This window comes from Schistosoma mansoni (genome assembly GCF_000237925.1).
Source record: "Schistosoma mansoni, WGS project CABG00000000 data, chromosome 1 unplaced supercontig 0210, strain Puerto Rico, whole genome shotgun sequence".
Classification (NCBI taxonomy): domain Eukaryota; kingdom Metazoa; phylum Platyhelminthes; class Trematoda; order Strigeidida; family Schistosomatidae; genus Schistosoma; species Schistosoma mansoni.
Genome location: NW_017385995.1, coordinates 63,175 through 77,060, shown reverse-complemented (window position 1 = coordinate 77,060; position 13,886 = coordinate 63,175). Strand labels below are relative to the sequence as shown.

Genomic DNA, 13,886 nt, shown 5'->3' with positions numbered 1-13,886 from the left:
GGTACAAAGCTCCCAGGTATTTATAGTTTATAGTAAAAACGAAATCATCATTACAGTCATCCAATCCTCATGCAGTGGCTTTTGGCATTTGTCCAGTCGGAAAGCTACTCGTCAAAATTCTGGAATGTTCTTCCAGAAGATGATTACATGGAATGTCTTCGGCTCTTTCTGAGCTTCTTACAGTTTCCTTGAGTTCACTGAGACCCGTCTCCACAGTTGTAAATAACAATGAAATATTTGTGGAATTCCCCACGTTTCAGTAACGTTCCAGTAAATATCAATTCTTTGTTAAAAATTATCTTTATAGTACTAGAATGAGTTTTAAGAACAAAGTAATAAACGCTTAAATTAAACTTGTACCGTTAGTCGTTTTAATGCATCTGTATGATCACGTAAAATTTTGTACAATTCTACATTGTATCCAATTCAAATCAATATGTTTAGAAGTCACATTTAATTACCTACGTACTCAAAAATAATTCAATTAAGATCCCTCATTACACTTTTGACCAATTAATTCCATAGGACTTATTTGAATGACATGGTATTTGATGTCCTATACAACAGTACGATGATTGCGAAATTCGTTAATAACTTTAACTGAAAACATGAATACACATATGATCAGAAATCGAAGGTAGTTTGTAAAAATATCATTTGTGACCGACTTGTACTCTGACAGACTTAAAAATAATTTCATATGTTAATTGGTATAGGTTGCTGTTTTATTTCAGCCTGTCATAGACTTCAGTCTAGTTTGGAGGCAAGTTACGGGCAGATGAAGTGTGATGAGTAGAGTGTATGGGAGAGTTTGAAAGATAAAAGAACAACAGAAAAGGTGAACCTACGACTCGGTAGACATAAAGGATGCACTTGCATTTAATAATGAAAGGGATCGACAACAATTGATAGTAACACATGGATGAGGTTAAAACGATCAGATAATGGAAAATGCGAATTGGACATATGAGATTTCAAATCCGTTACTGGCTTACTTGTGACATCTAGTTAATTAAGATAAATGTTGAACTCAACACAACAGCCATATAATTATTTGCCACATATGACGAATTAAATATTAAAATAATATGTATTAATTAAGGCCAGAATTAATAAACTCATGACCAAGTGATTGTGAGCTATACTTTTAATCACTAGTCAAAAGTAAAGACAAGTATTTGAAATTACACACACTGAATATTAATAGAATATATTGATTTAATTGGTTAATGATACATAAATCATTTTATATTAGTTGAAAATCTAATACAAATGAAAACTAGAACTGAACAGCCATTTAACAATCCCTGGTTATCAATAGTCATTGTGTTTATTTAAATCAACGAGCATTAAAAAAATGCTATTTATATCAGACTCATCTACACCATCTAAATAAATTATAAGCAACTATTTATTAGTAGTATGCTCTGATAAGGAGTTTCTTAGATTTTAGTTTAAGAGCTCTGATTATGATGTTGACCAAATGAGAGAGTTCAAATAAATAAATATCAATAATAACGAATTGTATTTGTATTGTATCCTGAAATGAATGAGTTAGAAACATAGGAATTATTAGCTGAACAATATCATGTTATTTAAAATATTTGAATGTGTTGGGTACAATCCATTATTGAACTAATAGTATGCAGATTTAGTGAGTTCCAAGTATTGTCAAAACAACTGCGCAATATTCCGAAATTGTTTGTGGTTCTTCAACTCATAATTTTCCTTGATAAAATACCAATCCGGACCCAATTTTGTTATTTCTTTTACGTTATTATCATTAATTTATGAATTTCGACGAGCAAACGTAGCACCTGACCTGTCAAGTGTAATCATAGATTAAATGTATTTTGTTTAAATGTTGGTTGTAAGGTGTCCATTTCAGTAGTCTGAAAAGTAGAAATGTACCAGTGGACAAATTGTGGCCAGTTGTTTATTGGATATTTCAAATATATAAATCTTAAAGATCATAATCAAATGACCGTCATAAGATTTGTTTGCCAGAATATATTTAACGAAGTGAAAATTTAAACTTTTTCACGTGAACCAGTAATTTGTTCAACCCTATAACCTCAAATGTAATCGACTGTCTTCTGTAATCTTGTCCATCACTGTGTGCGTGTATTTGCACTAAGTTGTTTGATGAGTTGATCTCTAAACCTGCCATTGGGTATCTAGTTTTTACTAACTGACAGATAAAGCCTACACTACCAAGTAAATTTTATTCTAGCTGATGTGAATATCAGACTTTTATTGATTCTCCTGAGACCTTACAAACTCCTCAGTTTGAAGTATTTTAGTACTTCTAAACCAATTTGTTTATATTTATCAACACACGGTCATACTAATGACAAAATTTCGTATCAATTTACTGTGACACGTGTTATCGGCGTTTATTTGGAAGCAGAAGAGATCTAAAACAGCAGTACAAAATCGAGATAAGTGAATATCTGAGTAGCAAGAATACAACGTTCTAGCACAACGCATATATATTTCAAAAATCGAATAGTGCGGCTTCGAGTACGAAAGGGGAAAACTTATTACAAAGTAGCCTCATCCATCATTTTGCAGATCCGTCTCATGATTTTCAACTTTGAACTTGACATCGGGCCCCTGGGAGGCTCAGATACACCTGTAGGGTCACTGAATATCGAACAGATCATTGATCCCTGTCAAGATCAAGGATAGTCAACGCGCACCAGTCAATCTTATGCCATGGACTGGCCCACGCGACAGTGGTTGTTCTTTCACTTCTGTAATTTCGTGGTTGTACCTTAACTAATATATTCTTGTAATAACGTCCTTTGTGTTGTACAGTCTCCATAGCGTCCATGATCCTTTGATGCGTCGATGGTTCAATCCACGTAAGGGCTGGTCGCGAGGTGTGACTTCAGCGTTAGTTGGTTCGTCACCATTCTCATCTAACTATAGTAGGCCCCCAATCATTTTGAGATAGATCATCAACGTAGATGATCCTACACACCCAAGGGACAGATCTAGGATAGCATTTGTGATTCCAACCGGGTTGTACAACTTCCAGGGAATGCCTTTCCTTAAGTATATAGTCCTCAAGTTGTGTTTAGTTTACATGGACCACATTTCACCTTCAGGAAGCACATCTACTATCTTCAGCTAGTGTCACAGAGGCTTAATGATGTTGGGTTAAGGATCTAACCTAGCAAATGCAACCTACCGCGTAAAGAAATACGTTTTTAGGTTATATGATCGAGTCTCATGGAGATTCCAGCAATCCTGAAAAAGTGACTGTCATAAAGAGTTGACTTATACCAACTTCATCTGATGAAGCAGGCTGTTTCGTCTGTCTGACAGATCACTACAGATGTTCAGTAAAAAACTATGCAGTAGTAACTAGCCCTGCAGCGCATTCGACAGAACAAGACAAAATCTGAGCGGCCAGAAAATTACAACAAAGCTTTCATTGTCTCGAAAGACACCCTCTGTTCATATCTTGCATCAACACTGCCCAATGTTTAGACCAAGTGGGGTGAGTACATCCTAGGTACACACGTAAGCGAGGTAGAAATCGGACCTGTTTTATCCCAGGTTGGGTTCAACAGCAAAGAGCACATTATTGAGTATGAAATTCAGACATTAAACGAGTCTGAAAAGAATTACCATGTTACGTGAGAAAAATGCTGCCTGTCGTGAAATTAATATGAAAATACAAACCGTACCCTCTTGTCAGACATAAGATACTACGAAGTGACCATAAAGCGAGTTAAACTATCTAGTAATAGTTTCGATTCCGAAAGGTTGTCTTAATGTGAGGCCTGCATTATTGCTGACTTCCTTTTATTGCATTCCTTAACAGAAGAAAATGAACTATGAGGGCTTGACAGGTTGTTGACTCTCATTTTCTCTCGTTCCTCTCTTCCAGATCTCTTTACTCAACCTATTCTGCATGCTCCCTCGGTATACAAAGTACCCGCTGACCAGATGTGAACCCCTACACCAATATAAGAATTTGTTCCTCATCTTGTTCATGCTGAGTTCAATTACCTTTCAACCATTGTCACTAATTATCTTTCATCTGATGACATATACTGCTATAATTTGACATTGTATCTAATCACACTTAAGCTGCTTGCATAGTAAGTTTGTTCTTGTTGTAGTCACCCTTAGTCATGTGTAGTTTTATGGGTGCTGTATGGTTTGTAGTAATCCGATTCTCCGTGCTTTCCATACGATCATACCAAAAATCTGGTTAACTCAATACCACTTCCAGTGGAAACTTATGTAGTTTGCGTAATGACACACACAGACTAATTAATACCATACAGAGTAAAAGGTTGGTCCACTATTGTCCTTTAAAATACGAAGTCTCATTAGATCATCCTCAAGTACCAGTCCTCCAATTGCAGACTTCTCCACAAATATTCGAATTGTCAAAATAGACGATATTTTAAAGGATACCTGCTGAAGCTCAGAGGGGCAAAAGTACTTATGTTAAACTACGGGAGGCTCTGAAGAGCCAGTGAAATAAAGATGAAATATACCGCAACTATTGTTGGATCAATTTTGCAAGTGAAAATCCCTCCATGCATACATTTGTGATTTCTTCCTTACATTTTCTTTATTTGTATATGTTGTTAACATTTTTGATGCTAATTAAGACTGCAACGTTTAATTTTCTTGGTTTTATTATCGTTTTTTATTGAGTCTCTATGTTCCTTACTGAACTGTATCTAGTTTGTTTTAATTGCTATTATTCTGGCGTCTGCCATATTGACTGCTCGCTATTTGATTGTGCGGTTTGATTTTGACTGGGATCGTGCATCTTTGGTTGTAATTTGGAGCACTTTCCCAGATATTGAAACACTTTGTGTTATAAAACAGTTGCTCAGACGGAATTTTACTTGATCTTTCCAGAAGGGATAGAATAACACTTACCTTTTGGTGTTTTCGGTAATTTTCATATATTTCTTACCACTTTGCTATTCATTGTAATTTAGATTGAATAATTTGGGTATCAATTGTCGGTTGAATAACTGGGTAGTAATATTTGTTTAGGTAAATTTGTACATTTGTATATATGGTGAATTTTAGAACCGTTACTACATCAAACACTTTGTTTTGATTTCAATTGAAACGAGTTTCTAAACTTTTACTGTAGTAATTCAACCACATCCAGACCTATTGGAATTTAGGTTTGGATGTTACAGTTCTAAACAAATATTGGTTGGCTGCTTAAAAGAACTTACAGTTCTAAACAAATATTGGTTGGCTGCTTGGAAGAAATCACAGTTCTAAACTAATATTGATCGGTTAGCAGTTTGGTTCGAGTTTACAGTTCTGAACAAATATCCTTTGGTCGGTTTCTTGGCTATCGTGTTGTGCATTTCAATCTTGGTCCCCTGAAATTTGGTCGCTTCGTTCGAGATGACAAAACCTCGTCAAAAGAAGATAATTTCCAAGCTCGATGGTGCTGATGGACCCATATGTTGAACAAATTAATAATAAGCGTTCTCCGAAACCTGGTGCTCTTTCTTATGCATTTGTATGCTTTCAAAATGTTGATATGGCCAGTCGTGCGAAAATGTCCATGTCTGGTCGTTTTATTAGATCCCTACACTGCAAAAAATATTATGGTAAGGCGATCCCATCGCACTGGCTGTATATTGGTGGATTAGAATCGTGGACTTCCACTGATTCACTACCGCGTATGCTCTCTCGTTTCGGACAACTAACTTATCTTGATTGGTCTCCTAGACGAAAGTATGCAATCGCCGTTTATGACAGCTGTGAATCAGCACTCGAAGCAAATAGACAATTGAAAAAATTGGCCGATCTTGAGTTGTGGATTAAATGCCCTACTTTACTGAATGTCGAGTTCGGTAGAAATATTACCGATTGTCCACAAACTATTCCTGACAATATTGAGTTCAGAAAAACTGCTATGGTTAATTTGAGCACAGTGAATTATGACAAGCTTCCTATTATTTCTTATTACTCTGACTGGTTAAGATTAGTCAGGGCAGTAGCGTGGTTAAGAAGGTTCATCGAGTCGCGAAGGATCTGTTCATTTAGGATGCCTGAAGGTCGAAGAGCTCGAAAGTGCTAGGCGTAAAGTCTTAATGATAGTCCAGAAAGAGGTCTATGGAAGTTTACTCAGTAAATTTAAGAACAACAGTAAGGTAAATAGTCATACACAGCGTTACACTTGTGATAAAGGAGGTGAACTTGCTAGTGATCTAAGTTGGCAGAATAATGGTGTTATATTGGTCAATCTTAAGGCCAAGGTGCTTAAATGTGAAAGAGTATATGGATGGGTCATCACGATCTGGTGAATGCTCAACCTAGAAAGGTACTTTTGAAACCGTTGCTGGGAGCTGACCTGAAAAATCATTGAATAAGGTTCCTTTAGAGAATTAAATGACGTGTTATTGAGTTCGTTCGAACAAGATTGTATTTTCAGTGATCCCACAGAATAAAATAATAACGGGAAATTTAAACCAGATTCGAATCATGAAAGGCTAGTTAAAAAGATTGACGAATATAATCATAAAGTCACGTGGCTCTTAGATAAAAGTTAGCATTCAAAGCAGCAGAGAAATTCAAGAAATGACGTTGGTATCAACCAAGACACTTTGGAGCGATTTTCAAATCATCCGTCTTGTTATGACGGGTATGTTTTTAGAATGAACTAACTCGAGTATTGCACATTCTGCTTGGCTACAATGGAAAATAGGAACAAACATACATATGAGGTACATAACTAAGCAGTCAGACAATCAAGGAAAGTACTAAACTAATATATTTTTTAAATTACCAAGTGCTTTAAGATCATATAAATTTAAAGAATTTTAGTCGTTCATCAAAGAGTTGTGGAAGGAAACATCAGACCCTAGTACATAATTTACTCGTCAAGATTACGGATTTATTTATCAACATATCCATCTCAAGTATCATAAAATAACTGGTTTCAGCTGTTGATACAGTATGACTTGGAGATTATCCCTACTTTGCTACCATATTCGAAGACTAATGTGTTAAATTCATTGCATCAGTGAGATCTGACAGATTATTTCATAAAAATATCAAGTAATCCCTGAAATGAAAACAATACGTAGAAAATCGTCCCGAAACGTTTTATTGAACAGTACCGTTATTTCTCTATTCTTTTCACCTGTTTTGTGGTTCCACTTTTGCTAAGGTCTCTTGTAATCGTTTTTCATGTGCTTCAGTCCTCTTTGTTTGAACTGTTGTTGTCCAGCTTAAGTTAAAGATTTGTTTCATTTACTCGATTTTACTATTGCATTGGCAATGAGATCGGGTTTGACTTAACTCAAGGGTACGGTATAGTTCAGTTTATGCTTGCTGACCACTTAACGACTGCTGGAAACGATTACTCAGATTCTTGCTTGTAGATATTTGATCCGACCTTGGCAAAAATGCATTTATTGACTCTCAGGTACAGATTACTTATTTATTAATCATCCACGTTGCTGTTTAGCACGCTATGTTGTTCCGGAGAGACCTTCGACTGTACAGCACAGTCTGAACTGTTCTAGATATTTCTTACTTTTGATATGATTTATTTTATTTCCCAAATCAGAACTGTCTAAATTGATCACAGGGTTTGTGTTTTGGTATAATTTAATGCGAGTCAATCGAAAGTGCTTTGTACGCACTACAGGATAACGTAGTTTGACCCAATCAAGTAAGCTTCGGCTCGTTACCTTGAGTATAGACCAAATAATTGAATTTTGGTCGTTATAAGCCCTCTCTTTAAGCCATCCACTGTAAGTTTACGCTGTGCAGCACTAAAGTGTTTTAACACTCATGTTTGTGCTAGGTAAGCAAAGTGGGATTAACGTTAGCGGAGGTTGAAGGCAGAGCACTCCTTGGATCATCAAGGTACACCGAATGATATTGCCACCACCTTCTTGAGATTTACTAAGCAATAACTAGCTACTGTTGAGACGGCTTCAGAAAGCATGGTGAAGCCTCCAGATACACTAGAGAAGTCGAAGAGATTCCATCCATTCAGAACATGATAAAGCCTTCTAGGATATCAACGTGGTATGCTACGATTGGACAATAGCATAACTTATGGATTGATTGAATTACGATGACGTTATAGCCAACAGTAATAAATACAAATGCACATGTTTTTCTGTACATTTTCGATTCCTACCCAATAATCACTTTCGCTGCTCCTTCCATCTTTTAATTTATGACTGCGAGTTTTTACACGTTCGAGTGCCGTCAATTTTATATCTTATTTTTCCGTAATCAAGTGGAGGACGTCACACTTACCAAGATCAAATAGTTCATTACAATATCCTGGCTTTCATACGGGCAGACAAAGCAAGGCTTTTCGAGTGAACCATTTCTAACTCGATCAACAAAATATATTAGTGCTTATCAACTCCTTGTATGTGCTTAGACCTTTATGTTGTCGGTTATTGATTCCGATATGATTAAATGGTGGTTGTGCTGGTAAAATATTTAGTCTACTTAGCCTTGCACATCTAACAACGAATGACATTTATACAACGCAGAAACAGTAAGTCATATTGGATTGTGTATATTTCAGACACACATAAAATTCGGCAAACTAGACGAAATTGAGTAGGTAAAGAGAGCATAGGTTCCTGAAGCCTATTCGGTGACTGGTGGGTGACCTGGTTCTCAGGTGAGGTGAATAAAGTATGAATTATAGGTAGGTAATCAGAGAATACATGACAAACACACAGAAGGTGAGCACGAACAAAATATTGTCTAAGTTAACAGTGGTTATTCAATACATGTGACCAGTAGATTCGACAGGAATGAAGAGCTGTGAATATGGAAGCTGTGGAATGAAGGACATTGCCATGATTATGGATCAAGGGACTATATATATTTATATTAACAAAACGAACCTGGATTTGTTCAGAAAGAGGAAACAGAAAAGGCGAATAGTTTGTGATCTATATCTGTATGTGATTCAAGACGAAAGTGCCAACAATGCCATGCTGCCTAATCTATGATGCTCTGGCGTGGGTCAAACTGGGTGGAATGTAGGAGAGCTTAACTGTCCTCACAAGAGACTCTGGTTACAGTCAGCGATTAAATAAGGGACTTTTGATACTCATATGCTTAGGGTACTGCCGAGATGAGAGAACCATACTGGTGATGTTTCAGTAATAACAGCACCGAATATTTTGCTGGAAAAATGTATTGATCCCCACCAAGTAATAACACCCGGAAGGATAAGATGATCGGAGTACTATCAAAATGACCACACCTGGAGTTCGCTCAGATGGTCCACATTGGGGATTTCGACATTCCATCCATGAATCTGAACAAGTAAAATACGACCTCTACATATTAGCTTCATAGGAGAGTTTCTGTATTTATTAAAAGTTCGAGACTGACTGAAAATTTAGTCGAAAACATGGGATATGGAAACGACAGGAAATCCTGGAAATTTGACTTCTTGCTATGAAATGATCAGTCGCTAGTCAACGACTTCCATGTCCGAACACTAATAGGGAGTAGTTATCGCGATGTGGTTACATACGTGATACCCTAAATTAGTGAGGGCGATCCCCATCCATGACAAAGAAAGGCAGACTACATGGCCTTGGAGCATCTTCAAAACGCTCCATAACCACAAGCGTGGTTTGGGCTATTAGTGAGCGACCTATAGAAGACTGGGAGTGATATCATTCAGGGAGCTATCCTGTATAACGTGTTCAGGCCTAAGTAATACACAGTACCTTTGCTACAGACAAAAAGGAGAGACAGGTACAAATGGAAAGTTTCTCCGAAGGAGTCTGACCGCTGCTCATAGTTTGTATTGAGAAATAGATGCACCAGAGAAAATCCCAAACGATGGCGGATGTAGTTTCTAAAATGCGAAATAACACGAAATATCTGCGATTAATAATCAGACGAAGCTTAAAATACATAGGGTCCTGTCCTTTCAAAGCTCCTAGTGGTGACGATCTTATCAACCAAGAGATGGAATAAATCTTCGCCAATCACTGGAATCTGGGGTCAACGAGTGTGAAACACTCTTCAACTCCAGTGTCAGATGATGGCCTGTGAAATATCCATCTAATTTCAGGACTGACACTAAGAGGATTAAAATCCTTGTACCCAGGCAAGTCTCTTAGAAGCGACAACACCGAACCTGGAATCCTGAAACAGTTCACGCAATTCAGTAAACAAATATATGACCTGTTCAGGCTTTCACTATAGTCACATCAACTTGCAAAAGAATGGAAAGTGACTACTCTCTCTAATCTTCATCATACGAAATAAGAAAGACAACCTGCTACAGATCAAAAAGATTGCTTTCGATACTATCGAAGGTGATAGAAGGACTGGTGGATGACCGAATGAGGTGATACATTGAAAAAACCAACGTCCTCCATGAAGCCCAGTCAAGGTTTAGAGGGAACAGATCCTGAGCATTTACTCTCTTCACACTATAGAACAACTGGACTACCAAGTAAGACCAAAAGACATCGGTTCGTAAGATATTTATTGACTCCTCAGAAGCATCTGGCACAGTACTGCACTTAATCTCTATTGACCTGCTCTATGTTGGCTCTGAAAGTATCTGAAGAACTGACTACTTCACACCAATCAATACAGATTGATCTTCAGCTAGAGAGTTTTGACGCGCGAAATCTCACAAGGAACCATTTCTGGTCCACCTCTCCTTATTTTGATCACTGACCTCCTAGACAAAATTAACGCGCTGACTGCCACATACGTTGATGATGTCAAGATGTAGAGTTCTACAAGAAACGAAAAAGATCAACTTTGGCTTCGGAAGGATCACTCAATAATGAGTGAATGGACAGTGGAAAACCTGTTTAAATTTAGCCTGTTAAAATGTCATGCTATAAACATCCAGCCCGATGGGACACAAACGACCTAGGTTCTCTATGAAAATCCGCTCCTGGTTGACCTCTCAAAGAGCGATCTAGAGCAATTAACTACAGAGACCTTGAATACCAGCTCAAACTACATTTTGGTTAGAGGAAATACAGCCCTTCACTTTGAGTAAAGATGATTTGACGCAATCACCCCAGAATCGGTTTGGGCACGTTTTCAAACATATTCAAGACCTCACTTTGAAGTCCACAACGTTGTTGAACCTCTCCTCTCAAAAAGACACAAATCTCTAAAACGAAGTATAGAGACAGGAAACCAAGTTGGTGATAGGGCTGAGAAACGAATCTTACGAAGGTAGTCACCTAAACTTGAGATTGTTCTCACTGAGCTAACGGAGAATAAGGGGTGATCTGGTAGTGGTACACAACACACTAGTTATGACAAGTCACCTCAACACAAGTATCCTATCAGAACACCATTACCACACTCTACGAGTCAATCTCCAGGAAATTGCATGTCAAAAGGCGAAGAATCAGGTATACTTCTGATTTTCTTCATTAAGAGTTGCCTCTGTCTGGGATGTCCCTTCAGCTAAAGTGACCACATCCTCTTCAGTAGACAGCTTCAAGAGGAGACATGACAAACACATACTCTCGTTTGGACCCACTGTATCTGAATCATGTCTCGTATCCTATCTTCTGTTAACATCTTCATATATGACTAGTTTATTCCTATCCTCTTATTACGATATCCGTTTATTTTTTATTCTTATCTATTGTTCTGCTCATACTATCTGCACTGTCAATTAAGTAGCTTATTTACTTATTGGAGCAATCGTCTTCTATTAGCATTCACATTTTTCCTTCATTATTTTTCACATTGCAACCAACCGACTCCCTGCCCGATGATCTGATATCTACGAGTTCCAGAAGCCCTAACGCTATGGGACAAACTCACTCAGATGTTGAGATATACAAACCCAAAAACAACTAACAAACTGACTAGAACAAGTTTAGTCGTGCCGCTAGACTACCACTCATTGGAACTTAACAAAGACCTAAAACCATAACAAAAACAAGAAGTTGGAGAAAAGAAGTCAATCGGTTTAAATAAGCTCACAATAAAGATATTAGATTGTGGAATCAGTCGAGTTTCCTAGAGATTATACTGAAATTGGTGTAAATACTGAAAATTAAGCTTTCATAATGTTTTATCTTGTTGCAGATTACGGTGTGATCTAATATTGGCTTATTTTTTATACTAAACGATGAAGTTGGTATTAATATGTTCTGACTTTTCCTTCCATCTAGGACAGATCGTTTGGAGGAAATCCTAGGAAATTTCAAAAACCAAGATCAAATCGTCTACTTCTGGAGTTTTTTTCTCTCACCGAGTAGTGAATTACTGGGATTATCTACCGGAAAGCGTAATATAATCGCCTTCTGTTGATATATTCAAAACGAAACTGAACCTCCACAGTGTTGCAAAATCCAAGGATTAACATAGGTCGGTAGACCTCCTATCCTTATTACTGAAGGCTGAAGATTGCGGTTATTGTAAAATGAAGGTCAAATCGAAAAAGAAAAGTGCGGAAAATGAGGTTTTTCAATCTTGTGATTAATATTTACTGCCAATCTAGGAGGAAAACGAGGAAATGTTCGTCAGATTAGGAGATGTACCTCTGGACATATTACGGTATAATATATCAATGCAATCAGGAGTGGAACGAAAGGAGACTCGTAAATCCCTACTTCTCAAAATGGGGGCTAAGAAACCGAAAAACCCATACATTAATTACAAAGAACTCATGCAGAATAAGACAAAGGCTAAGGCTGAGGCTGAAGCGTTTGCTTTTGATGTAAGTTTAAGTGATTCGGTACTGAGTGTGCGTTAATTGTAATAGCGCAGTGCTAGTTTCGTCAACAAAAAGCTCCCTTTAAAACAGGCGAAAACGAAACGGAAAAACCGACAAAAAGATAGACCGAGAAAAGGGTTTGTCTGTGATGTATTATATGTTGATAATTCAGAGTATCCAAATCACGAAAACATCGCTAACACCTGGTATTATGTAAACGTATTTCAATCGTCGGATTTGTATATAGTCTTATCGAAAACTCGCTTTTTGGAAGGCCTAAATAAATGCTTCTCAGTAATGTTCAGAGTTTTTAAAACATTCAGTGTTTTAGTTCAGTGTTGGGTTATGAATGTAACTCCGAGGTTACAGGTTTTCTAGTAGACCTTTCTGAACCTGCGTGACATGATCGTTTCTAATGTTAGGTTCTGTTCGGATTTTAAGTCGGCTAAAACCCACTATAGGCTTACTGTGGTCACATGGTATTGGCACAACCCGTGAATAATAGTATAGGTTTCGTCCTGGAATACTTCCATTATTAGTGTATGCATCTTATGAACTATAAAATAAAATAGTTGCTCAATTAAATGAAAACCCTCTGTTTTTTTACATGGACTTGAATAATTTCTCCATTAGCTTTGGGACTTGCCTTCGCTAGGTTTTGTCCTTTTAGTTATATCGCATTGCGTCTGGAAGCTGCTATTATTTGAACCGTTTTTAAAAGACTAATGAAGATTACAATTTCTCTAAATAGATTTTATTAAGTTTTTTTGCGTTCGGGTGTATAACATAAAGAACTTATTTATTCTACTTTGAATGGCTAGTATTCCTGAAATTTTTTTAGTGTTCATGGGTCTACGACGGTAAAACACTGGTGACTTTTCTAGAAATCTAGTCTGTATCTGTATGAGGTGGTTAATTAGATTTAATTTACTGATACCACATGTTTGAAGGAGCGTACTATGTCATCTGTTTTTTTCCTGTAAAGCCTGCTGACATAATAAGCCAAAAAATACAACTGTATGCTTTCTTATTCAACATAACCTTTAAACCAAGTTAACGTAGTATAGATTTGTGGGTTTAGTTCCGATCAGAAGAAACAGGCTGGTGTGTATTCTTCATAAATGTTGGTTAAATTACTTTTGTGTTTACAAAAATGTCTTAGTGATTTCTG

The 13,886-nt window shown here is 37.0% G+C and overlaps 1 protein-coding gene across 1 annotated transcript; it reads left to right on the top strand.

The window, feature by feature from the left end:
• Nucleotides 1–5,452: 5,452 nt before the first annotated feature.
• Smp_168860 (putative RNA-binding protein) lies at nucleotides 5,453–12,915 on the top strand (the record flags this gene model as incomplete). The annotated part of the gene is made up of 4 exons (XM_018792852.1): nucleotides 5,453–5,752; nucleotides 12,500–12,718; nucleotides 12,764–12,852; nucleotides 12,888–12,915. 4 exons carry the CDS (start codon nucleotides 5,453–5,455, stop codon nucleotides 12,913–12,915), a joined length of 636 nt encoding a protein of 211 aa, XP_018644366.1.
• Between the last annotated feature and the right edge of the window lie 971 nt (nucleotides 12,916–13,886).